We start from the raw sequence: 23,930 nt of genomic DNA, 5'->3' as shown, positions 1-23,930 counted from the left end.
CATCGTTCGAGCGCACGGGCCCGGGACTCAGGGGACCTGGGTCCTAAACCCTGCTCCCCCACTTGCCTCCTACGTGACCTTGAGCAAGTCACTTCACTTCTCTGCGCTTGGGGATTCGGATTTCACGTGAGCCCCGTGTGGGACAAGAACTGTGTCCAACCTGATTATCTTCTGTCTTGAACAGTTCCTGGCACCGAGTAAGGACTTGACAAACACCATTTAAAAAACAAAGCCCGTGGTATTTATTGAGCACTTGCCGTGCGCAGAGCACCGTACTACGCGCTTGTACTAAGTGCTAAGAGAACGGTACGGGGGCGGGGGGGGTCTCCCCGCCACGGACCCCACATTGCCGCCCTCGGCGAGCCGGCCGCCCTCGGGCATCTCCGAGGGTCCTTGGAAGTCCCCTGGCCCGGGGGACGCATCCTCCCCCTCCTCCCACCTCTGCCATCTGGGGACCAAAAGCTTCCTGGCGTTCGGGGAGATTAAGGGCGGGCAAGAACCCTCTCAGCATCTTGGATTACCTCACAGACCCATATTTGCTTTACTCTACCGGGAAGTTGTGCGTGTGGGTCGTTCTGTTTCTACTGATGCCAAGCGGGGATTAGCCAGAGATTTGTGTGTGTGTGTGTGTGTGTGTGTGTGTGTGTGTGTGTCTGTGAGGTGGCTTTTTCTCTCTGTTTCTGTAACCAGAGAAGCCCAGAAGGACGGGGCGGGGGCAGCCCGAGGGGGGCCGCTCGCCACAAAATAGACTTTCCAGGCGTTTGAAGGTGCAGAGGTCAAAAGTGGAGCCGAGAGCCTTAATAATCATAAAAATAATAACGTTGATATTTGGTAAGCGCTTACTATGCGCCGAGCACTGTTCTAAGCTCGGGGGTAGATACGGGGTCATCAGGGTGTCCCACGTGCGGCTCCCAGTCTTCATCCCCATTTTACAGACGAGGTCACCGAGGCCCAGAGAAGTGAAGCGACTCGCCCACGGTCACGCAGCTGACAGGTGGCGGAGCCGGGATTCGAACCCATGACCTCCGCCGCCCAAGCCCGGGCTCTTTCCACTGAGCCACGCTGAGCCTTCCACGGGGAAAGCGCCGTCCCCATTCTCCGACCACGTGCGTGGGCAGCCCTCTGAAATCTCCCCTCCCCCGGGAAGTCTTCCCTTGCTTTTTAATGGTTTATCTTAAAATACGATTGACTGAATCCTCAGCGCTCACTATGTGTCAAGCACTGTTCTAAGCGCAGGGGTAGACACAGGTTGATCGGGTTGGACCCGGTCCCTGTCCTGCATGGGGTTTACAGTCGAAATTGGAGGGAAGAGGATCGAATCCCCGTCTTACAGATGAAGTAACTGAGCCACAGGGAAGTGAAGTCACTTGCCCAGGGTCACACGGCAAGCGGGTCTTTGAAACGGTATTAGTTACGCACCTACTCTGTGCCAGGCACTGTATTAAGCGCTGGGGTAGATGCAAGATAATCAGGTTGGACAGAATCCCCGTCCCACCTGGGGCTCACGGTCTTCATCCCCATTTCACAGATGGTAAGCTGAGGCACCGAGAATCGACCCGCCCCAGGTCGCACAGCAGACGGGTAGCGGAGCCGGGATTAGAGCGCGGGTCCTCCGACTCCCAAGCCCGCGCTCTTTCCGCTAGGCCGCACTGCTCCGTGCACTCCTCCCTCCTCCTGTCTGGAAACGATCTGAGCATGTCTTCCCCGCTAGTCAAGAGAAGCGGCGCGGCTCAGGGGCGGGAGCCCGGGCTTGGGAGTCCGGGGTTGTGAGTTCTAATCCTGCCTCCGCCACCTATCAGCCGTGTGACTCTGGGCAAGTCACTCAACTTCTCTGTGCCTCCCTTACCTCATCTGTAAAAATGGGGATTAAGACCGTGAGCCCCACGTGGGACAACCTGATCACCTTCTCTCTGCCTCAGTGCACAGAGCAGTGCTTGGCGTGTAGGGAGCGCTTAACAGATGCCATAATTATTATTATTATTATTGTTATTATTATGTAAGCGCTCTGGGGCTGGGTGAGGGGGATGAATGAAAGGGGCGGATGCGGAAGGGAGTGAGGGAAGAGGAAAGGGGGGGGGGGGGTTAGTCAGGGAAGGCCTCTTGGAGGAGTTGGGCCTTCGATAAGGCTCCGAAGGGGGAGAGAGCCAGTGTCCGTCGGATATGAGGAGGGAGGGCCAGAGGCAGGACGTGGGCGAGAGGTGGACGGCCAGATAGAAGGGATCGAGGTCCATCCACGAGAGAAGCGGCGTGGTTCAGTGGAAGGAGCCCGGGCTGGGGAGGCCGAGGCCGTGGGTTCGAATCCCGGCTCTGCCGCTCGTCAGCTGTGTGACCGTGGGCGAGTCACTTCACTTCTCTGGGCCTCAGTGACCTCATCTGTCAAATGGGGATGAAGACCGGGAGCCTGTCATTCCTCCGATCGTATTTACCGCGCGCTTACCGTGTGCACGGCGCCGTACCGAGCGCCCGGAAAGTACGGTTCCAGCGAGAAGGTTAGCGTTTGAGGAGTGAATCGTCGGGGTCGAGAGTCGGCGAAGTCAGAGGCTGTTAGGGGCTGCACCGCCGGGCCCCGGGCCCTGACCGCCCCCTGCCTGGAGTGGGGCGGCGGGCTCTGGGGACCCTGCCCCTCGGCGTGCCGAGGGACGGGAGGGGCCCCGCCCGCTCTCCCCACCTTCGAAAACCCGACTGAAATCCCGTCTCCTCCCAGAGGCCTTCCCTGACTCCACCTTCCTTGCCACTCCTCGCCCTCCCTCCCGCGTCTCCTGCGGACTTGGCTCTGTCCTCCGAAAGCACTTGGTATTCACCACCTCCCCCGGCCCCACAGCACCCCTCTCCGGATCCGTGATTTATTTCAACGCCCGTGTCCCCTTCTGGACCGTGAGCTCCTCGCGGGCGGGGATCGGGTCCGCCGACTCCGTTGGATCGGACTCTCCCAAGCGCTCGGTACAGCACCCCGAGCGCGGGAAGCGCTCGGTGAACACCGCGCGTCGACATGGAGGGGGATGACGGGGGCCAGAATGGCAAGCGCCTGGAGGGGGGGCCGGGCTCTTGGAGGTGCCCACCTGGCCTCTGATCCAGGCTCCGCCAGATGTCGGCTGGGTGGCCTTGGGCGAGTCACTTCGCTTCTCTGGGCCTCAGTTACCCCGTCTGTAAAATGGGGATCGAGAGCGTGATCCCCGTAGGGGACAGGGCCTGGGCCCAACCTGATTCACTTGTACTCCTACCCCAGCACTTAGAACGGCGCTCGGGACCCAGTAAGAGCTTAACAGATACCGTCGTCATCATCCCGGCGGCCTCGGCCGCGTTAAGCGTTCCACCCCCGTCGAGCACCACGCCAGGCGCAGACCGGACACCGGAGCGGACGCCGTCGCGGTCCCCCCTGGGCCTCGGGGCCCGTCCCCCTCTCCCAGACGGGGAGGCCGAGGCGGGTCGGAAACGGGGTCTCCCGGCCCCGCCGGGCACCCCCGCCTGGTCCCAAGGGTGACCGGTGGGCGTGGGCCGTCTCGGGGCGCCCCAGGAGGGGCCCGCCCTCCACCGCCGCCCCCCATCTCTGCCCATTCCAGGACCGGCTCTTCTTCGTCATGGAGTACGTCAACGGGGGCGACCTGATGTTTCAGATCCAGCGCTCGCGCAAGTTCGACGAACCCCGGTCCCGCTTCTACGCCGCCGAAGTCACGTCGGCGCTCATGTTCCTCCACCAGCACGGCGTCATCTACAGGTAGCCCCCCGACCCCCGAACCCCGACCCCCGGCCTCCTCCGGCAGGAAGCCGCCGGCCGCCGCGAGTCTTCCCGGGCAGGGGCTGGCACCCGTCCCGCTCGTCTCCTAGCGACCGGCCCCGGATGGGCCGTGCGTTCCCATCTGCTTACATGGAACTGGATGCGCCCCCCTCCTTTCCCCGGCCCCCGTCTCTCCCGTCCCCCTCGCCCCCCTTCGCCCCCGTCCCCCCCCCCCCCGTCCGCCCCCCTTCCCTTCCCGGGCCCCTTCCGCCCTTCCCCGGCCCCTGCCCGTTTTCCCTCCCTGGGCCCGTCCTCCTCCCTGTCCCGGTCCCCTCGACACCCCCCTCCCCCGGCCCCCCGGCTGTTTGTCATTCTGCCGGCGGCGAGCGGGCCAGGGGCCCGTGCCAGGCCGGCGGCAGCTGAGCGCCCCGGTGCCCGGTGCCCGCACAAGGACCACTTTTTGGGAACTTGGCGTCCGCTGACCCGGCTCTGACCCCGTCTGCTCCTACCGCGCCGCTTCCTGGACGGGAGGGGGGTGTGTGTGTGTGAGATTTGGGGGGGGGGGGGGGGGGTGGCTCCGCTCCTCAACTCTCCAAGCAGGAAGTGACTCTGCACACACTGTGTAACCCTACACACACACACACAAATCACTGCAGTGTGTGTGCGCGCACATACTTTGGGAGGGAAGAAGAAACAATCTGGAAGGAGTCACTCGCTGTTGGTGGTGGGGTGATCAACCCCCATCTCCCCCGCCCCTCCTCTCCCGCCTCCCAGCGCCGTCGCTAGGATAATCGTTACGGTATCCGCGAAGCCCTTACTAGGTGCCGAGCACCGTCCTAAGCGCCGGGGTAGATGCAAGACCGGGACCCCGCGGAGGGGAGACGAAGGGGACTCGAGCCATTCTCCCCCACCGCCCCCCCCGGGCGGGGAGGCCCGGAGGAGGGTCCCCCTCCGGGGTGAGGAGGGCGAAGGGGCCTCGGCCAGCCGGGGCCGGGGGCACGTCCGGGGGGCCGGGGGCGGGCCAGGGGACCGGTTCGCTTGCCAAAACTCCAGTTCGGTTCCCAGCACAACTTGCGGTCCGGTCCCCGGGGACCGATTTGCTAATCTGTGAAGCAAGCGGTGAGGTCACTGCTCAGACACCCTCCCCTCCTCCCCCCACCCCAACATCCCCCCGTCGGGTCAGGGGGAACCCAGTCCGCCGGGGAGGGGGAAGGGGGATGGACGGGGGCCAAGACTCCTCTTTCCTCCTCTGCTTTCTGCTCTCACCCTCACCGCCGCAAATCCGCCCCTTCCCTACAACCCTACGCCTTCACCGGCCACCCCCACCCGCCTCTTCCCTAAAACCCCTCGCCCTCACCGGCCACCCCCACCTGCCTTTTCTCCCTCAGGGTCTCTCTGCGTCTCACTCTCTTTCTCTCTCCCCCCGCCCCGTCTTCTCTCCGTGCCTCGGTCTCCATTTCCACTGTCTCCCGCCGCTCCTCTAAGCAGGCCCAGCCTGGCGACGGCGCTGTGAGGGGCACCCGTGCGGGCACACCCTCGTGTACCACCCCCACGTGCCCACGCGCCCCCGCCTCGGCCCCCTCGCACGCAGCCACTCCCCTGGCACCGGCCTACCGGGCCCCCGGGAAGACCCACGGGACGGAGCGGGCAGTCGGGCGGTGAGAGCTGGCGGGCGGGCCTCTCGGGGGGCTTCGGGAGGGTGCCGGGATGGTGGGGGACGCTGGAAGGGCGACAGGAGTTCACGACGCCGGTGGCGTCGAAGGAAAGATACGGAAACCTAAGCGGGCACCCCGCAGCCCACCCCCTCGGCCCTCCCTCCGCCTGCCCTGGGTCGGGGACGTCGGGTGGACCGTGCTGGCTCGCGGAGTCGGATCACCGGGGGAGAGTCGGGGTGGAGGAGGGAGAATCGGGGGCGCGGGATGGTCCGCCCCTGTCCGTGAGGGGGGCTGCCCAGAAGAGCGACCGGCACCGGGTCCCTTCCGCTTTTCCGGTGCCCGCTGGGGACACAGCCCTGAGCTGAGCGGACGGTGGGGTTGACCGCGGGGTGCCACTCATGACCGTACGTGTTTTGAGGACCAGGTGAGGTTACTGAGTGGAAAGAGCCACTCGGTGGAAAGAGCCCGGGCTTGGGAGTCAGAGGTCCACTGGTCAGCTAGCTGAGGGACTGTGGGCAAGTCACTTCACTTCTCTGGGCCTCAGTGACCTCATCTGTCAAATGGGGAGTAACCGTGAGCCTCGCGTGGGACGACCTGATGACCCTGTATCTCCCCCAGCGTTTAGAGCAGCGCTCTGCACGTAGTAAGCTCTTAATACCAACATTATCGTTATTATTATTATTACTCCCTCCCCTCCCCCCAGGCTGTAAACACCCCCCCCCCCCCCGATACCATAAACAATTCCTAATTGCTCGTCTCCGCCCGGCACACGGTAAGCGCCGAACAAATACCATTATTATTATTAATAATATTAATTCCCTACCGTAAACCCTCCCACACACACCGTAAACAGTCCCCTACTATAAACTGTAACACACACACACCCGCGAGATGATTAAGACAGTAAATAATCCTCTGCCGCAAACTGTAAAAGTGTGTCCCCCCCCAGACCGTGAGCACTATCCCAGTCCTCCGCTGACGCCCCCCATTAGGCCGTAAACATTCCCCCCCGAAGATCTCTTCAGCGTCCCCCCCTCAGGTTGCAAACGTCCACCGTTAGGCTGATAAATGTGCCCCCGCTAGGCCGTAAACACTCCCCCAGGAGGTGCAAACGACCACCCCCGGGCTGTCTGTACTCCCCCACTGGACTGTAAAGGCTCCCCCACTGGTGTGTCTATACTCCCCACTGGACTGTCAATGCTCCCCCATTTCCCCCCCCAATAGACTGTAAACACAGCCCCGCTCCGACTGCAAATACGCCTCCACTCCGCCTCTCTGCCCCCTTCTAGAAGGTGAGCTCCCCGTAGGCAGGGAACGTCGGCTTATTGTTGCACCGGACTTGCCCGAATGCTTAGTACGTAGTAAACGCTTAATAAATACGATCGAATGAGGGAATGAATGAATACTGCTTCGAGGAGCAGCGTGGCTCAGTGGAAAGAGCCCGGGCGTGGGAGTCAGAGGTCACGGGTTCTAATCCCGACTCCGCCACCTGTCAGCTGTGTGACTTTGGGCGAGCCACTTCACTTCTGGGTGCCTCAGTGACCTCGTCTGTCAAATGGGGATGAAGTCTGTGAGGCCCACGTGGGACAACCCGATCACCCTGTATCTACTCCGGCGCTTAGAACAGTGCTCGGCACATAGTAAGCGCGTAACGGATACCAACATTAACATTAATTAATAAGCGGACATCCCGGCTAAGCCTTAAACACCTCCACCCCCCTCGACTAGTCCATACACCCCCCCCCCAACAAGACCATAAACTCCCCCCCAGATCATAAACACCCGCCCCCCCCCCCCCGACCTAAATGCCCCCACCCCCCAGGGCGTAAAGCAACACTCCGCCTCCAGACTTTAAAGACTCCCCCTCTAAACTGTAAATAATAATCATGGCATTTGTCAAGTGCCTACTATGTGCCAGGCACTGTACTAAGCGCTGGGGTGGATACAAGCGTATCGGGTCGGGCACGGTCCCTGTCCCACATGGGGCTCACAGTCTCTGTAAGCGCCGGCCCCCTCCCCTCCACAGTACTGTAAAAACCTCCCCGGCGGGATGTAAAATATCCCCCGGGAGGCCGAAGATATTCATTCAATAGTATTTATTGAGCGCTTACTATGTGCAGAGCACTGGACTGAGCGCTTGGAATGGACAATTGGGCAACAGATAAAGACCATCCCCGCCCAACGACGGGCTCCCGGTCTAATCGGGACTCCCCTCCTCTAATCTGTAAACACTCCCCCATTAGTTCATAAATCTTCCCCCCGCCCCCAGTGACAGCCCTCCCCCGCTAGATTTTTAAGCACCTCAAGGAAAGCAGAGGTCGTGGGTGACGTTTACTCTGTTGGAGTCTCCCAAGCGCTCAGTACAGTGCTCTGCACCCAGTAGTCAGTCAGCTGCTCTTCAAGGACAGGGCTCACCTTCACTAACTCTATTGAACCGTCCAAGGCGTGGCTTAGTGAGAAGCAGCGTGATTTAGTGGGTAATAATAATAATAATAATGGTGGAATTTGTTAAGCGCTTACTATGTGCCAAGCACTGTTCTAAGCGCTGGCGGGATACAAGGTGATCAGGTTGTCCCACGTGGGGCTCACAGTCTTCATCCCCACTTTCCAGATGAGGGAACTGAGGCCCAGAGAAGTGAGGTGACTTGCCCAAAGTCACACAGCTGGCAAGCGGCGGAGCCGGGATTCGAACCCGTGACCTCGGACTCCCAAGCCCGGGCTCTTTCCACTGAGCCACGCTACCTACAGAGCACGGCCTTGGGAGTCAGAAGGACCTGGGTTCTAATCCCGGCTCCGCCGCTCGTCTGCCGTGCGACCTTGGACCGGTCACTTCACTTTTCTGTGCCTCAGTTCCCTCCTCTGTAAAATGAGGATGAAGACTGTGAGCCCCATGTGGGACGGGGACTGTGCCCAACCTGATTAACCTGTATCTACCCCAGCACTTAGAACGGTGCTTGGCACATAATACACGCTTAACAAGTATAATAATAATCTATCCCGGCGCTTAGAACGGTGAATAGCACATAGTAAGCGCTTAACAAATACCATCATTATGATCAGTGGAAAGAGCAACGGCCTGGGAGTCAGAGAACCTGGGTTCTAATCCCGCTTTTGCCAAATGCTTGCTGTGTGACCTCGGGCGAGTCACCTCACTTCCCTTTGCCTCAGTTCGCCAGTCGTCCCTCCTACTTTGACCGTGAGGCCCCTGCAGGTCAGGGACTGTGTCCGACCTAATCCGCCCGTATCCCCCGCCCCCCCCCCCCCCAGCGCTTGGAAGAGTGTTTGACACGTAGGAAGAGCTTAACAAACCCCATTCCAAAAAAAAAAAAGCGCTCAGCACAGCGCTTTTCCAGCAGGAGCAGCTCAGTGAATACGGTGGTTCGGTCGGTTGGCGGGTCGGCAGCCGAGTCAAACCACATTGCGGTCCGTCTCCCCCTCCTCGACCGCGAGCCCGTCGTCGGACAGGGGTGGTCGCTATCTGTTGTCCAATTCCAAACGCTTAGCACAGTGCTCTGCACACAGTAAGCGCTCAATAAATACCATTGGATGAATGAATGCCCTGGGGCCAGAAATGGCACCAACGTCCTGAAATTTCTAGCCTGGACCGTAAGCCCGCTGTGGGCGGGGAATGCGTCTGTTTGTTAGAAGGAGCAGCGTGGCTCAGTGGAAAGAGCCCGGGTTTGGGAGTCAGAGGTCCTGGGTTCTAATCCCGACTCCGCCACCCGTCAGCTGGGCGACCTCGGGCGAGGCACTTGGCTTCTCGGGGCCTCGGTGACCTCATCTGGAAAACGGGGATGAAGAGCGCGAGCCTCACGTGGGACCCCCTGATGACCCCGTGTCCACCCCAGCGCTTAGGACAACCCTCGGAGCATAGTGAGCGCTTAACAGATACCGACGTTATTATTATTATTCTCTTTTCCTCGAGGTCTTGAGCTAAGTGCAGGTCACGCGGTGTGTCATGGAAAAAACCCGCCAGAATCATAGCAAACTACAGGAAGTGTCTCGGCAGGCAGCGTTCAGTGTAGCAGCCGCTTCTCTTGGGACGCTTCGGTGTTCAGAAAGAGAGACGAGAGCCCTTCGGTGGTGGGGGGGGCCGTTGGGTTGGGGGGGGGGGGTTGTGTTGTGAACGTGGGTGTGAGTGTGAACGCGGGTGTGTGGGAGTGGGGACGCGTGAGGTCCGCGCGGGTGTGTATACGTGCGCTTGGGCCGAATCGTCGATTTTCTCTGGCAAGTTGTTCGTCTTCGAGCCCGTTCCCCTTCTGTCCTCCAGCCTCCCCGTGCGGGGACCGGGAAAGGGAGCTAACGATCGTCCCCCTTCTGGCGGTGAGGAAACTGAGGCAGGAAGAGGCCAAATGACTCCCCCGAGGCCGCCCGGGGACGAGAACCCGGTTGTCCCCGCTCCCGGCCCTCGTGCTCCTTCCCCCAACCAGCGCGCGTGTTTCAAGGGTCAGTTGTATTTATTGAGCGCTTACCGCGTGCGGAGCACTCTGCTAAGCACTCGGGAGAGTATAATATAACAATGTGAGAGACGCCTTCCCTGCCCACAACGACCTTATTCATTCAAGCTCGGGGAAGCGGCGGGGCTCAGTGGAAGGAGCCCGGGCTTAGGAGTCCGAGGCCATGGGTTCTAATCCCGGCTCCGCACGTCACTTCACTTCTCGGTGCCTCAGCGGCCTCATCTGTCAAATGGGGATGAAGACTGTGAGCCCCTCGAGGGACAACCTGATGACCCTGGATCTCCCCCAGCGCTTAGAACAGTGCTCTTGAGATGTTCTTCCCCTCGACTCTATTTATCGCCATCGTTCTCGTCTGCCCGTCTCCCCCGATCAGACCGTAAGCCCGTCAGACGGCGGGGACTGTCGCTATCTGTTGCCCGTTTGTCCATTCCAAGCGCTTGGTACGGTGCTCTGCACATAGTAAGCGCTCAATAAATACTACTGAATGAGTGAATGAATAGTAAGCACTTAAATACCAACGTATTATTACTATTCAATCGTATTTATTGAGCGCTTACTGTGCGCAGAGCCCTGTACTAAGCTTACAGTCTAGAGGGTAAATGTGGCAAGCGGCATGGCTCAGTGGAAAGAGGACGGGCTTGGGAGTCAGAGGTCATGGGTTCTAATCCCGGCTCCGCCGCTTGTCGGCTGTGGGACTGTGGGCTAGTCATTTTACTTCTCTGGGCCTCAGTGACCTCATCTGTAAAATGGGGATTAAAGCTGTGAGCCCCAAATGGGACAGGGACTGTGTCCGGCCCGACTACCTTGTATCTACCCCAGCGCTTAGAACAGTGCTCGGCACATAGTAAGCGCCTAACAAATAACAACATAATTATTAAAGGAGAGGCTGAGAGAATGCCATCGATGATGGTCTCCCACACTCGGGAAAGGACATGAGTCTTGCCCGAAGGGAGCTTCCAGTCTGATGGGTGAATACACTCACGCACGTATGGTCGATCGATGACATTTACCGAGCGTTTACTGTGTGCAGAGCACTGTGATAAGCACTCCATCGTACCCCATCCCGGGGAGAAGGTTCTTCTTAATAGCCAGTTATTGAACAGTTAAAGCCGGGGTGCAGAGGGATTGGGGAGGTGGGGAGGGGGGAAGTCTCAGTAAGTAGTCGCTGTACTAATAATGTAGTGATACTATTTAATAATCGAGCGTCGACGGTGAGGTGTACCGTACCGAGCGCTTGCGAGGCCCTTCTGCCTCCTACCTCTGCGACTCGGTCCCTCGGAGCCAGGCTCGCTTTTTGTGTAGCGTTCGGCGCGTGGGTCTCCTTGTGCCGGTTTTGTTTTGCCACCTGCGGCAGCTGAAGATTGAAGAGGCTTCGTTCATTCGTTCATTCAATAGTCCCTGTTGAGCGCTTGCTATGTGCAGAGCACTGCACTGAGCGCTTGGAATGGACAATCCGGCAACAGATAGACAATCCCTGCCCGATGACGGGTTCACGGTCTAATCGGGGGAGAGAGACGGACAAAAAACAAGGCAGCTTAATCACGATAAATGGAATTCAGCCCTGGGGTGGTAACAGTCGATCGGATTTACTGAGCGCTCATCGGGTGCGGAGCCCCGTACTAAGTCCCCGGGAGAGTATCGGGCAACAGAAGTGGTAGGCACGTCCCCTGCCCGCAGAGAGCTGACAGGCTAGAGGGGAAGAGGCATTAATATAGATAAATAGATTACGGGGTGTGGACACGAGTGTCGTGGGATGGATGAAGGGTGAAAATCCCATCGCAGGGGTGATGCGGAAGGGAGTGAGAGAAGAGGAAATGAGGGCTTAATAATAATACTAATGACGATGGCATTTGTTAAGCACTTACTATGTGCAAAGCAGTGTTCTAAGCGCTGTGGGGAAACAAGGTGATCAGATGGTCCCACTTGGGGCTCACAGTCTTCATCCCCATTTTACAGATAAGGTCACCGAGGCCTAGTGAAGTGACTTGCCCAAAGTCACACAGCTGACAAGCGGCGGGGCCGGGATTAGAACCCATGACCTCTGACTCCCAAGCCCGGCCTCTTTCCACTGAGCCGCGCCGCTTCTCTCCTGGAAGCCGGGCGGGAGCACTCCCGGGTCTAGTCAGCCGCCCTCAGGGCGTGCAGAGCACTGTACTAAGCGCTCGGGAGAGGACGGCGTAACAACGCAGCGGACGCACTCCCCGCCCACCAGAGTCTCCTGTCTCCTCTCCTCTCCCCACTCAAAACACGCTGACCGGCTTCCTGGCTCGTTAAAATATTTGTGCGTCCTGGCTGAGCGGCTACAAATATCTCAAGTGTGTAAACCGCAGCTGGGGAGAGGGAGGGAGGGAGGGAGGGAGGGAGACGCCAGGGGAAATTCCCAATGGGTCGAGAGGATCATTCGTTCAGTCGTATTTTTCATCCTCCCTGCCTCAGTTCCCTCCTCTGTAAAACGGGGATGAAGACTGTGAGCCCCATGTGGACAGGGACTGTGCCCAACCTGATTAACTTGTATCTGCCCCAGCGCTTAGAACGGTGCTTGGCACATAATACACGCTTAACAAGTCATTCATTCATCCGGTCGTATTTATGGAGCGCTTACTGTGCGCAGAGTACTGTACTGGGCGCTTGGGAGAGGACGGTACGGCAACAAACGGACACGTGCCCTGGCCGCCTTGAGGTGACGGTCTAGAGGATCCCGGGGCTGGCTCCCCTTGTCCCCCCAGTCAGCTCTGCTTCCCGGTCCCCCTGGATAAAAGGATCTGGGAGTCGGAGCGGATGCTCAGCGTGACCTTGGGGGTTGTCGGAAGGGTTCGAGGAGGACGCTGGGAGGAATTCTGTGTTGATCGGCCTTCTATTTAATGGTATTTTTTAAGCACGTCGTGCCAGGCACTGTAATAATAATGTTGGCGTTCGTTAAGCGCTTACTATGTGCCGAGCACTTTCCTGAGCGCTGGAATGGTATTCGTTAAGCGCTGACTCTGTGCCGAGTACCGTTCTAACCCCGGGGGAGATAGAGGTCATCAGGTTGTCCCAGGTGGGACTCAGAGTCTTCATCCTCATTTTCCAGCTGAGGTCACTGAGGCCCGGAGAAGTGAAGTGACTTGTCCGAAGTCACACAGCGGGCCAGTGGCGGCGTCGGGATTAGAACCCGCGACCTCTGACTCCCAAGCCCGGGCTCTTTCCACTAAACCACACTGGCCTGTACTAAATACTGGGGGTAGATACGAGCTACGTGGCTCAGTGGAAAGGGCCCGGGCTTGGGAGTCAGAGGTCACGGGTTCTAATCCCGGCTCTGCCACTTGTCAGTTGTGTGGCTGTGGGCAAGTCACTTCACTTCTCTGGGCCTCAGTTACCTCACTGTAAAATGGGGATTAAGACTGTGAGCCTCACGAGGGACAACCTGATGACCCTGGATCTCCCCCAGCGCTTAGAACGGTGCTCTGCACGTAGAGAGCGCTTAACAAATACCAACATTATTATTATTATTATTATTAGTCGGGTTGGACTCAATCCCTGTCCCACATGGGGTTCACAGTCTTAATCCCAGTTTTACAGATGAGGTAACTGAGGCCCAGAGAAGTGAAAATAATAATGATCGTGGTATTCGTTAATTGCTCACTATGTGCCCCGCACCGTATTAAACGCCGGGGTAGCTACAATGGGGATTCAGACCGTGAGCCCCACGTGGGACAACCTGATTCCCCTGTATCTCCCCCAGCGCTTAGAACAGTGCTCTGCACAGAGTAAGCGCTTAACAAATACCAACATTACTACAAGCAAATCAGGTTGGAAACAGTCCCTGTCCCACACAGGGCTCTCCATGTTGCAGGTGAGGTAACTGAGGCCCGGAGGAGTGACGGGACTGGCCCGAGGTCCCACAGCAGACAAGTGGCGGAGCCGGAATTAGAACCCGGGTCCTGCGGACTCCTAGGCCCCTCCTCCGTCTCGTGTCTCGGGGGTCGCCGCCCTGCGGGTTGGCAGCAGACCGCCTGACATCCCTGCTCCTCCCCCCGTGACCCAGCGGGGACCTGCCTCCCCCTCCCCGTCCCCGTCTCTCCCCGCAGTGACTCAGCGTGGACGTTCATCATCCCCGGATCCGTCCAAATCCCTCCGGGCCCGTCGGTATTCCCGGCCGCACGGCTTCCTGTGGGAACGGAACCCCCGTGCTCACGCCGGGCTCCGGGAAGACGGGTTTCCCGCTCCTGGTTCTGCCACCCTCTGGCTCCCGTGGGGACCCTTCTGCCTAGGGATTGGAATTGGGGGGACAAGCAGGGTGGCCTAATGGAAAGAGGCCGGGCCTGGGGTCAGAGGATGGGAGTTCTAATCCCGGCCCTGCCACGTGACTGCTGTGTGACCTTAGGCGAGTCACTGCGCTTCTCTGGGCCTCGGTTCCCTCATCGGTCAGATGGGGATTAAGAGCGTGAGCCCCACGTGGGACAGGGACTGGGTCCAACCAGATCAGCTTAAACCCGTCAATGGGCAGGGATTGTCTCTATCGGTTGCCGAATCGTACATTCCAAGCGCTTAGTACGGTGCTTTGCACATGGTAAGCGCTCAGTAAATACTATTGAATGAATTAACTTGTCTCTCCCCCTGCGCCGAGAACAGCGCTTCACAGAGTAAGCGCTTAACAAGTACCGTAATTATTGTGATTGTTATACCTTTCTGAGCTTGCAGTGCCTTTCCGCTCTGCCTGCAGCATCTTTCAGTCCACCAGTCGGCCGAACGATGATAATGATAATGACATTTGTTAAGCACTTATTAATTATGTGCCAAGCACTGCTCCGGGAGAAGCAGCGTGGCTCGGCGGAAAGAGGCCGGGCTTGGGAGTCGGAGGTCGCGGGTTCAGATCCCAACTCCGCCGCTCGTCAGCTGTGTGACTTTGGGCAAGTCACTTCACTTCTCTGGGCCTCAGCGACCCCATCTGGAAAATGAGGATTAAGACCGTGAGCCCCACGTGGGACAACCTGACTACCCGGTGTCCAGCCCAGCGCTTAGAACAGTGCTTTACACATAGTAAGCGCTCAACAAATGCCATCGTTATTATTCGAAGCGCCGGGGTAGTACGAGGTTATCGGTCTTCAACCTCATTTGACAGATGAGGTCACTGAGGCCCAGAGAAGTGAAGTGAATCGCCCGGAGTCACCCAGCTGACGAGCGGCGGAGCCGGGATGAGAACCCACGACCTCAGACTCCCAAACCCGGGCTCTTTCCCCGTCGCCACGCTGCTTCTCAGACATCGGTTGAGCGCCTTGTCGAGTGCAAAGCCCTGTACGGGACAGTTGAGCCGGGTGTCCGGTCCAAGAGGGAGGGAGAGCCGGGGTCTCGTCTCCGTGCGACAGGGAGGAAAACAGAATCAGAGAGGTGAAATGACTTGCCCACGGCCACACGGCGAGATTAGAACCCGGGTCTCGTGCCTCCCGGCCTTGCGATCCGCCCCTCTCTCCTGGAGCCCCGCCGCCTCCTCGCACCCCGAGATGGCGCTGAGGCCTCGGGGCAAATCTCTCTTGCCCCAGGTGACGGGAAGGTCCGACGTGGCCGGGTTTCCAGTAATATCTCCTGATAACTTTATGATTTACATTCCCCAAAATAGATGGATTTTTTTTTATGATCGCGGGGTTTGGTTCTCCCAAATACTTTGCCCAAAAAAGCACATTGGGCTGTAAGTCTCGAGCGCACCGTCCCTGGGGCCTCGGGCCCAGGGGGCCGGGCACGGACGGTCGCCACCCCGCCGGGCCTGGGGCCGGGGTGACCTTCGCCCCGGCTGGGGGCGAGACGAGGGGACCCTCGCCCCGGTCCTTGAGGCGTCCCCCCCCCCGCCCCGGGCCCCGTCGGAAGGCGGGGGGAAACCTGGCTCTGGGAACTTCATGGGGCCCACCGAGGCCTGAACTTTCCGGAGGTCGTCCAGCGGCCCCGGGGCAGGGCTGGGATTTGAACCCAGGGGGCCCTGCTGCCACCTCCGTTCTGTGAGGGGGAAGCCGAATCAATCAGTCAATCGTATTTACCGAGCGCTGTACTGCGTGCAGAGCGCCGTACTAACGCTTGGGAGAGGACAGCGTGAGAGTCGACAGACGCATTCCCTGCCCGCAAGGAGCTTACGGTCTAGAGCGGGGAAGCAGACACTGATAGAAATAAATCAATTACGGATACGGACCTGAGTGCCGAGGGGATGGTGGGAGGGATGAAGGAAGGGAGCAAGTCAGGGTGACGCAGAAAGGAATGGAAGAAAAGGAAAGGAGGGCTTAGTCGGGGAAGGCCTCTCGGAGGAGATGGGCCTCCGATCAGGCTTTGGAGGGGGAAAGGATCATCGTCCGTCGGATGGGAGGAGGGAGGGTGTTCGTGGCCGGAGGTTGGACGTGGGCGAGAGGTCGACGGCGAGACAGGCGAGATGGAGGGGCCGTGAGAAGGTCGGCATTAGAGGAGCGAAGCGGGCGGGCCGGGCTGCGGCAGGAGGGTAGCGAGGCGAGGTGAGCGAGGGCTCGGAAGCCGGTGGTGAGGGGTTTCTGTCGGTGGAAGAGGGAAGAGGGAGAGGCAGAGGGAAGCGGTGCTGCCTGGGACCCCGGAGACCCTCGGGACCCGGAATGGCGCCCCGGGAATCCCACGGGACTCGGTAGCCTCCTGGATGTCTCCCCTTGGGATTCCACATCGGAGGCGGGCCGGGCTGGGGGCCGGGGGTTGGGCCGAGGCGTTCTGGGCACCGCGGCTGTGCCCTCCACCCTGAGGGGGACGGCTGGGGGAAACGGGGCACCCTGGGCGCCGCTGCCGTACCCTCCTCCGTGAGGGGGGCCCCGAGGAAGACGGGACCCGAGCCAAGGACCCGGGAAGCGGGGCAGTCTCGAGAAGGGCTCCTCGGGTGGGCCCTGGCCAGAGGCGGGCGGGACGGTGTCCTCCCCGGGCTGCGGGACGGTGACCTCCCCGGTCCCCCGGCCCCGAGGGGTCCGACCCCGGAGGGGGTCCCCCCGTCCTCGGCCCGGGACCGGCCACCGACGGGTCCTCCCGCGTCCGTGCAGGGATTTGAAACTGGACAACATCCTCCTGGACGCGGAGGGTCACTGCAAGCTGGCCGACTTCGGCATGTGCAAAGAAGGGATCCTGAACGGCGTCACCACCACCACCTTCTGCGGAACGCCCGACTACATCGCCCCCGAGGTGAGCCGCCCCCGCCCAGGGCGCCGGGTCGCAGACCCACCCCCGGATTCACCCTCCCTCACTTGGCTTATCCGTCCCCGCTGCGGCCCGATTCCTCTGGGAAGCCCCATTTCTTCCCGGTGTCCCGCTCTCCCGTCTCCCTCTGCCGTCCTCCGCTTTTCCTGCCTTCTCTCCCCCTCTGCTCTCCCAGACTTCTCTGCCGGTCTCCTCTGCCACCTGGACTCCCCCTCTGCCATCCTGTAAAAATAACAACGATAATAATAGTAACGGTACTCGTTAAGTGCTTACCCTGTGCCACGCACTAAGAGCCGGGGTAGATACAAGTTAGGTTGGACACGGTCCCTGTCCCACTTGGGGCTCACGCTCTTAATCCCCATTTTACAGATGAGGGAACTGAGGCACAGAGAGCTCAAGTCAGTCGGCCAAGGCAGCAGAGATGTGGCGGAGCCAGGATTAGAACCCAGGTCTTTCTGACGCCCGGGCCTGTGCTCTGTACTTCTCTCCCCCTGTACCGCCTTGGACTTCTCTCCTGGTCTGCTCTCCCACTCTGTCGTCTCACTTTTGTTTTTTCCTCTCCCCCGCCCCAGGCCAGGGCTTAATATAATGCCTGGCACAGAGTAAAGGATTAACAAATAATTAATATTGGTATTTGTTAAGCGCTTACCATGTGCAGAGCACTGTTCTAAGCGCCGGGGGGAGATCCGGGGTCATCAGGTCGTCCCACCTGAGGCTCACGGTTAATCCCCATTTTACAGATGAGGTAACTGGGGCACAGAGAAGTGAAGCGACTCGCCCACAGTCACCCAGCTGACAAGTGGCGGAGCCGGGAGTCGAACCCGTCACCTCTGACTCCGAAGCCCAGGCTCTTGCCACTGAGCCACGCTGCTTCCCTGCAAATACCATTATTATTATTATTATTATTATTATTATTATTATTCTTCTTCTGCTGTCCCGCCTCTCTGTCCCGCTCTCCTGTCCCTGTCTGCTCTCCCGCTGTTGTCCCACTCAGGTCCCATCTCCTCCAGGAGACCTTCCCAGACCAAGCCCCACTTTCCCTCATCTCCCACCCCCTTCCGCGTCGCCCTGACTTGCTCCCTTTGCTCTTCCCCCCTTCCGGCCCCCCACCACTTTCGTACTTACCTGTCATTTTCTTTATCTGTACTGCCGTCTCCCCAGCTTTAGACTGTGAGCTCACCGTGGGCAGGAAATGTCGCCGTCTATCGTTGTATTGTACTTAGAACAGTGCTCTGCAGACAGTAAGCGCTCAGTCAATACGGTCGATTAATTAATTGATTGCTCTCCTCTCCTTGGGTTCTGCTCCTCTGTCCTAATAATGATAATAATGTTGGTATTTGTTAAGCGCTTACTATGGGCAGAGCACTGTTCTAAGCGCTGGGGGAGATACGGGGTCACTCTGTTTCTTCGGCGCTTACCGTGAAGCGGCGTGGCTCAGGGGAAAGAGCATGGGCTTTGGAGTCGGAGGTCATGGGTTCGAATCCCAGCTCTGCCACTTGTCAGCTGTGTGACTTTGGGCGAGTCGCTTCACTTTTCTGTGCCTCGGTTACCTCGTCTGTAAAATGGGGATGAAGACCGTGAGCCCCACGTGGGACGACCCGATTCCCCTGTGTCTACCCCAGCGCTTAGAACAGTGCTCGGCACGTAGTAAGCGCTTAACAAATACCAACATTATTTATTGTCATCATTTACCGTGTGCGGAGCGCTGTACCGAGCGCTCGGAAGAGGACAGTCTGACAGTAGAACAGACCCACTGCCTGCCGCAACGCGCAGTCTAGAGGAGGAGACAGACGTGAATAGAAATAAATGAAATTGGAGATATGGCCGTGGCGCTGTGGGGCTGGGAGAGGCGATGCTGACCCCCTCCGCTCTTCTGTCCCACTGTGCCGTAGAGAGGCCCCCAGAGTCCCACGGCTCAGATTCCTCAAGGCCGGAAAGGCCCCGGGTGGGCGCGGGGGAACCTCTCCCTCCGTCCCCCTGCCTCCGGGCCGGGCGCGGCGTGGCTCCGGGGGGAGCGGAGTCGCCGGGAAGCCTCGGGGGTGCCCAGCCCCGAGGAAGAGGGAGGGTCTCCGTGCCGCCCGCGGGTCCCTGAGGCGGCGGGCCGCGGGCGGCCAGATCTTGCAGGAGCTGGAGTACGGCCCGTCGGTGGACTGGTGGGCCCTGGGAGTGCTCATGTACGAGATGATGGCCGGACAGCCCCCCTTCGAGGCGGACAACGAGGACGACCTCTTCGAGTCCATCCTCCACGACGACGTCCTCTACCCGGTCTGGCTCAGCAAGGAGGCCGTCAGCATCCTCAAAGCCGTGAGTGCGGCCGCCCCTCCCTCCCGGGCGGGGGGTTCGGGGGGGCGGAGAGGAGGGAGCCCGCGGGGCCGGTGGGCTCGTTCCCCCGCCCGGGGCCTGGAGGAGGACCCGCCCCGACCCCACCCTCCGCGTCTCCGTCCCCAGTTCATGACCAAGAACCCCAACAAGCGGCTGGGGTGCGTGGCCGCCCAGAGCGGGGAGGAGGCCATCCGACAGCATCCCTTCTTCAAGGACATCGACTGGGCCCAGCTGGAGCAGAGGAAGGTCAAGCCACCCTTCAAACCGCGCATCGTGAGTCCCATAATAATCACTAATAATAACTACGGTATCCGGTAAGCGCTCACTACGCGCCGAGCACCGTTCTAAGCGCCGGGGTAGATACGGGGTCGTCAGATTGCCCCCCGTGGGGCTCACGTTTTTTTGATCCCCGTTTTTACAGACGAGGGAACTGAGGCACAGGGAAGTGACTTGCCCGAGGTCACGCAGCAGACAGGCGGCGGAGCCGGGATTAGAACCCGCGACCTCTGACTCCCAAGCCCGGGCCCTTCCCGCTAAGCCACGCCGCTTCTCGTGCCTCAGAGGGAGGACCCCCGGGGTCCCGGGAGCAAGAAAGCGTGCCCGTTTGTGCGTGGGTGGTGTCCCGGGCCGAGGGGAAGGAGCGGATGTGCCTGGTGGGGGAGACGTGGGATCCCGTAGTAACGGCGCGGCTTAGCGGAAAGACCCCGGGCCTGGGAGCCGGAAGACCCGAGGTCTAATCCCGGCCCCGCCACTCGTCTGCTCAACCCGTCACCTCGCTTCCCTGGGCCTCAGTTACCTCACCTGTGAGACGGGGGGGTTCAGACCGTGGAGCGGGGACGGTGTCCACCCCGATTAGCGTTCGGTGCAGCGCTCGACGCGCACTCGGACTCGAGTGCGAGTGGGTGGGAAGGGCATGTCGGTCCTGTGGGGGCGGGTGTTTACACGTGCGTGTGGGTGGGTGGTCCCGTGGGAGGAGGTGTCCGGGGGGGGGGGTCTCATGGGTGGGAGTGGGGGGACACGGACGCGAGGGGATGCCGGGGGCGGGGGTGTGCAAGGGAGTCGTGGATGGGTGTAGGGGGTGTCGGGGCGAGTGTGTGGCCCGGGCCTGGGGGGACGGAGCGGGACCCTCGGGACCCTCGGGACCCTCGGGACCCCGGGCCTGGGATGGGGGTGGGAGAAGGCGTCGCCCCAGTGTCGGGGGGCGGGGGGGCCTTCCCCCAAGTGGACGGTCGAACCCCAGAGAGAATTCGAAGGAGGCCCAGGTGCAGGGCCCGAATCCCTGGAGCCGCCCCGGGAGGCGGCGGGGTGCGGGTGACTCAGTCTCCCCGGCGGTAGAAGGGGTCACGATCCCTGCTGTCCACCCCTCAGAACGGAAACCCCGGGGGAGGGGGCGTCCCGGGGTGGCGTCGCCCCACGAGTGTCCCGCCTCTGACCCGGCCTGGGTTCCGTGTCCGCCCCCGACCCTCCTCCAGAAAACCAAGCGGGACGTGAACAACTTCGACCAGGACTTCACCCGCGAAGACCCCGTCCTCACGCTGGTGGACGAAGCCGTCGTGAAGCAGATCAACCAGGAGGAATTCAAAGGCTTCTCCTACTTCGGGGAGGACACGCTCCCGTGAAAGGCCGGCCGGCGGGGTCCGTCCGGGTCGGGGGGGGCGCGGGGGGAGGAGGATGAAGGGGTGGGGGGGGTGGGAGCACGGGGACGAGGAGGAGGAGGAGGAGGAGGAGGAGGAGGAAGACACCCTCCCGGGGAGACGGCTCAGCTGCCGGGGTCGCCGGCCCAGAGCCCCCACCCCAGTCTCCTCTGTATTTATCGTGTCCGTCCGTCCGTCCGCGCCCCCTCCCTCCGGCCGCCCGGCCGCCCTCCCCCGCCGTCCCGCCGCCCCCCCGAGCGATGCCAAATCACGCCGTCTCGGAAGCGGACGCGCAACGACACACTGCCGTATCTCTACCGCCCGCAGCCCGCTTTCGGGAGAGAGCCGGCGGCGACGGGCGGACGGGGAGGGTCCGGGCGTCCGGCCGGGGAGGGGGCCTGCCGGGGCGCGGGGTCGGAGGGTCTCGCCGCCCCGGCCCGCCGGTCGCCGAAACCGCGCGGGGGCCGCAGGCCGCCCGCCGACCCACGAAAGCCATTCGCCCGGGCGGGAGGCGGCCGCCCCCGGCCCCCGCCCGGGCTCGGCCGGGGCCTCCCCCGGGTGGGGGGTCCCGACCCCGCTCCCAGCCTTCCCCCCCTCCCCCACCCGTCCCCTCTGCCTCTATTTATTGCCCCAGCGGTGTCCCCCTCCCCGAACCCTTGTACTACTGTGTTGTGTGTTTCTAGTCGATCGGGTCAAAGCGGACCGCGAACCCCGCGTCCTCCCGGGCCCTCGGGGGCGGGGAGGGCGGTGGTGCCCGGGGGCGTCCCGTGGGGAGAGCCGGGGTGGGGGGGTGGGGGAGGGGGAGGGTCCGCCTCGCTGTTCGTCCGTCCGCCTCGCCCCCTCGACCGACCCCTGCATGTTCGGGCCTTTAGCAACCCTTAGTCTCTGAAAGAATAATCCCAATCATGTCTCGTGTGCAATACTAAGTGGGGGTCGGTTCCAGTGACTGTCGGGAAGGTGAGGTTTGGGGTGGGGGGGGGCCCTCGTCTGCGGCGTTGGCGACGTAAACGTGCATCGGGCAACCGCGGGCCCCCGGGACCGGCCGGCCGCTTCGACCCGGGAGGCGGCGGGGCCGAGACCCCCGCCCCCCGGTCTCGGTCGGGGTCGGGGGGAGGGAGGAGGAAGGGGAGGGGGCCGCCGGTGGTCTTCGGGACGGATTAGGGCCTACGGTTCCGCTCGGTTTTGGAAACTCAGGTGTCATTATTCACTCTTCTGGTGATGATTTCAGATAGGAAACACTGTGTGCGGAGGGGTCGGGGGGCCCGGGACCCCGACTCGGCCGGCGGCGTCTCGCGTCCGGGGCGGCCTCGGCCCCGCTCCCCGGACCCTCCGCGGGGCCGGCCCGTCGGCGGGTTGACGGCGGACCGACCGTCCGCGGCCTCCGCGGCGGGCTTCGTCTCCGGCCGCCCTTGAAGTGTCCTTTTCCCCAGCGGGCCTCGGATGGGCGGGTGGGGCGGGGGGGGGGACCCCCGCGGCCGGTCGGGAGCCCCTAATCGGAAACCTCAGTCGAAGATTAGCCGGGAGGGAGGAGGGGGCGGCTCCGGGACCCCCGGATCCCCGAGGCCCCAGGAGGGGAGGCGGAGCCGATTCCTCCCCCCCCCCGGGGAAGGTGTGAAATGCGGACGGTCCCTCGCCCCGACGACGACGACGGCCAACTGCGAACCGGGAACGTGACCTGTCCCGAAAGGCTCAAGAGAAAAAAAAATCTTACCTCGTTTTACAGCCTGGGCGAGGGGGGCTTCGGAGCCGTCGAGGAGGGGGCTCGGGCGGCGGGGCGGGGGGTGTCGGGGGTGGGTGGGGAGGGTTTGTATTGTGAGGCTTGATTTGTACAGGATCCTTCTTCTGTTTCTCCTTTTTGTGTAATTTGAATCTCTTGCCATTCATTGGTGTTACTTCATCGTAAACGTTATTGTGCCAAAAGGATGTGAATGTGTATTGTTTCCGAACCTATTAAATATCAAGATGTTAAATCCGAGCTGTGGGGGTGTCCCGGCTTCTCGCCGCCGCCGCCGCCCCCTCCCCCTGCGGGCCCGGGAGGCGGAAGGTCGTGGGTTCCCATCCCGGCTCCGCCGCTCGTCGGCCGTGTGACCGTGGGCGAGTCCCTCGACTCCGCCCTGCCTCAGTTCCCTCACCTGGAAAAGGGGGAGGTTGAGGCCGGGAGCCCCACAGGGACTCAGCACAGTGCCCGGCACGCGGTCAGCGCTCACCGCAGTTATTGTTATCGTCACTGTGGATCCCCTGGGTCGCGCCGGCGGGATCGGGGGTCCGTCCCCGCCCCCGGCCCTGTGCGAAAAATCATCATTTTCTCACCGAGGCGCCCGGATTCCGGTTCAGTTCAAAACAGGAAATGGAATAAGGGACCTGGGGACCCGGGGCTGGAAAACCTGCTTCCCCGTGGGGTAACGATAACGATCATTATGGTTTTAAGCGCTTACTATGTGCCAAGCACTGTTCTAAGCGCTAAAGTGGGTCTCCTAGGCCCTCTGTGAGGGAGCCAGCTTAGCCCTCTCCACTCTAACCCCCTCCTCACTTGTCCCCTTCTAGCCGCCCCCCCCCAAATCGAACTCAACGCTTTGGTCAGGGTCTGTGTGTCGAACACTAGCGGGTGCCCGGGAGAGCCGCGTGGCCTAGTGGAAAGAGCCCGGGCCTGGGAGTCGGAGGACCCGGGTTCTAATCCCGGCTCTGCCACGTGCCGGCTGTGTGACCTCGGGCAAGTCACTTCGCTGCTCTGCGCCTCAGTTCCCTCATCTGGAAAATGGGGATGGAGACTGGGAGCCTCGTGTGGGACGATCTGATTGCCCTGTTTCTACCCCAGCGCTTAGAAAGGTGCTCTGCACATAGTAAGCGCTGAACAAATACCGACATTAATATGTCAAGCGCTGAGGTAAGTGCTGGGGCGGATACCGGATAATCGGGTTGGACGCAGCCCCCATCCCACGTGGGGCTCACAGTCTAAGTAGGAGGAGTAGGATTTAATCTC

The 23,930-nt window shown here is 61.0% G+C and overlaps 1 protein-coding gene across 2 annotated transcripts in view; it reads left to right on the top strand.

Annotated features, from left to right (window-relative positions):
- Window positions 1-20,988, top strand: part of PRKCE (protein kinase C epsilon) — a 117,311-nt gene extending 96,323 nt beyond the window's left edge. For both annotated transcript variants that reach the window (XM_029071901.2, XM_029071900.2), the window contains exons 11-15: window positions 3,561-3,715; window positions 16,841-16,979; window positions 19,110-19,298; window positions 19,443-19,589; window positions 20,789-20,988. In XM_029071901.2, the coding sequence (XP_028927734.1) occupies window positions 3,561-3,715; window positions 16,841-16,979; window positions 19,110-19,298; window positions 19,443-19,589; window positions 20,789-20,935 (777 nt within the window). In that variant the 3' untranslated portion in view covers window positions 20,936-20,988. The remainder of the gene's footprint in view (window positions 1-3,560; window positions 3,716-16,840; window positions 16,980-19,109; window positions 19,299-19,442; window positions 19,590-20,788) is intronic.
- The last annotated feature ends 2,942 nt before the right edge of the window (window positions 20,989-23,930 follow it).

This window comes from Ornithorhynchus anatinus, chromosome 9 (genome assembly GCF_004115215.2).
Source record: "Ornithorhynchus anatinus isolate Pmale09 chromosome 9, mOrnAna1.pri.v4, whole genome shotgun sequence".
Taxonomy (NCBI): Eukaryota; Metazoa; Chordata; class Mammalia; order Monotremata; family Ornithorhynchidae; genus Ornithorhynchus; species Ornithorhynchus anatinus.
This window is presented reverse-complemented; position numbering and strand designations above follow the sequence as displayed.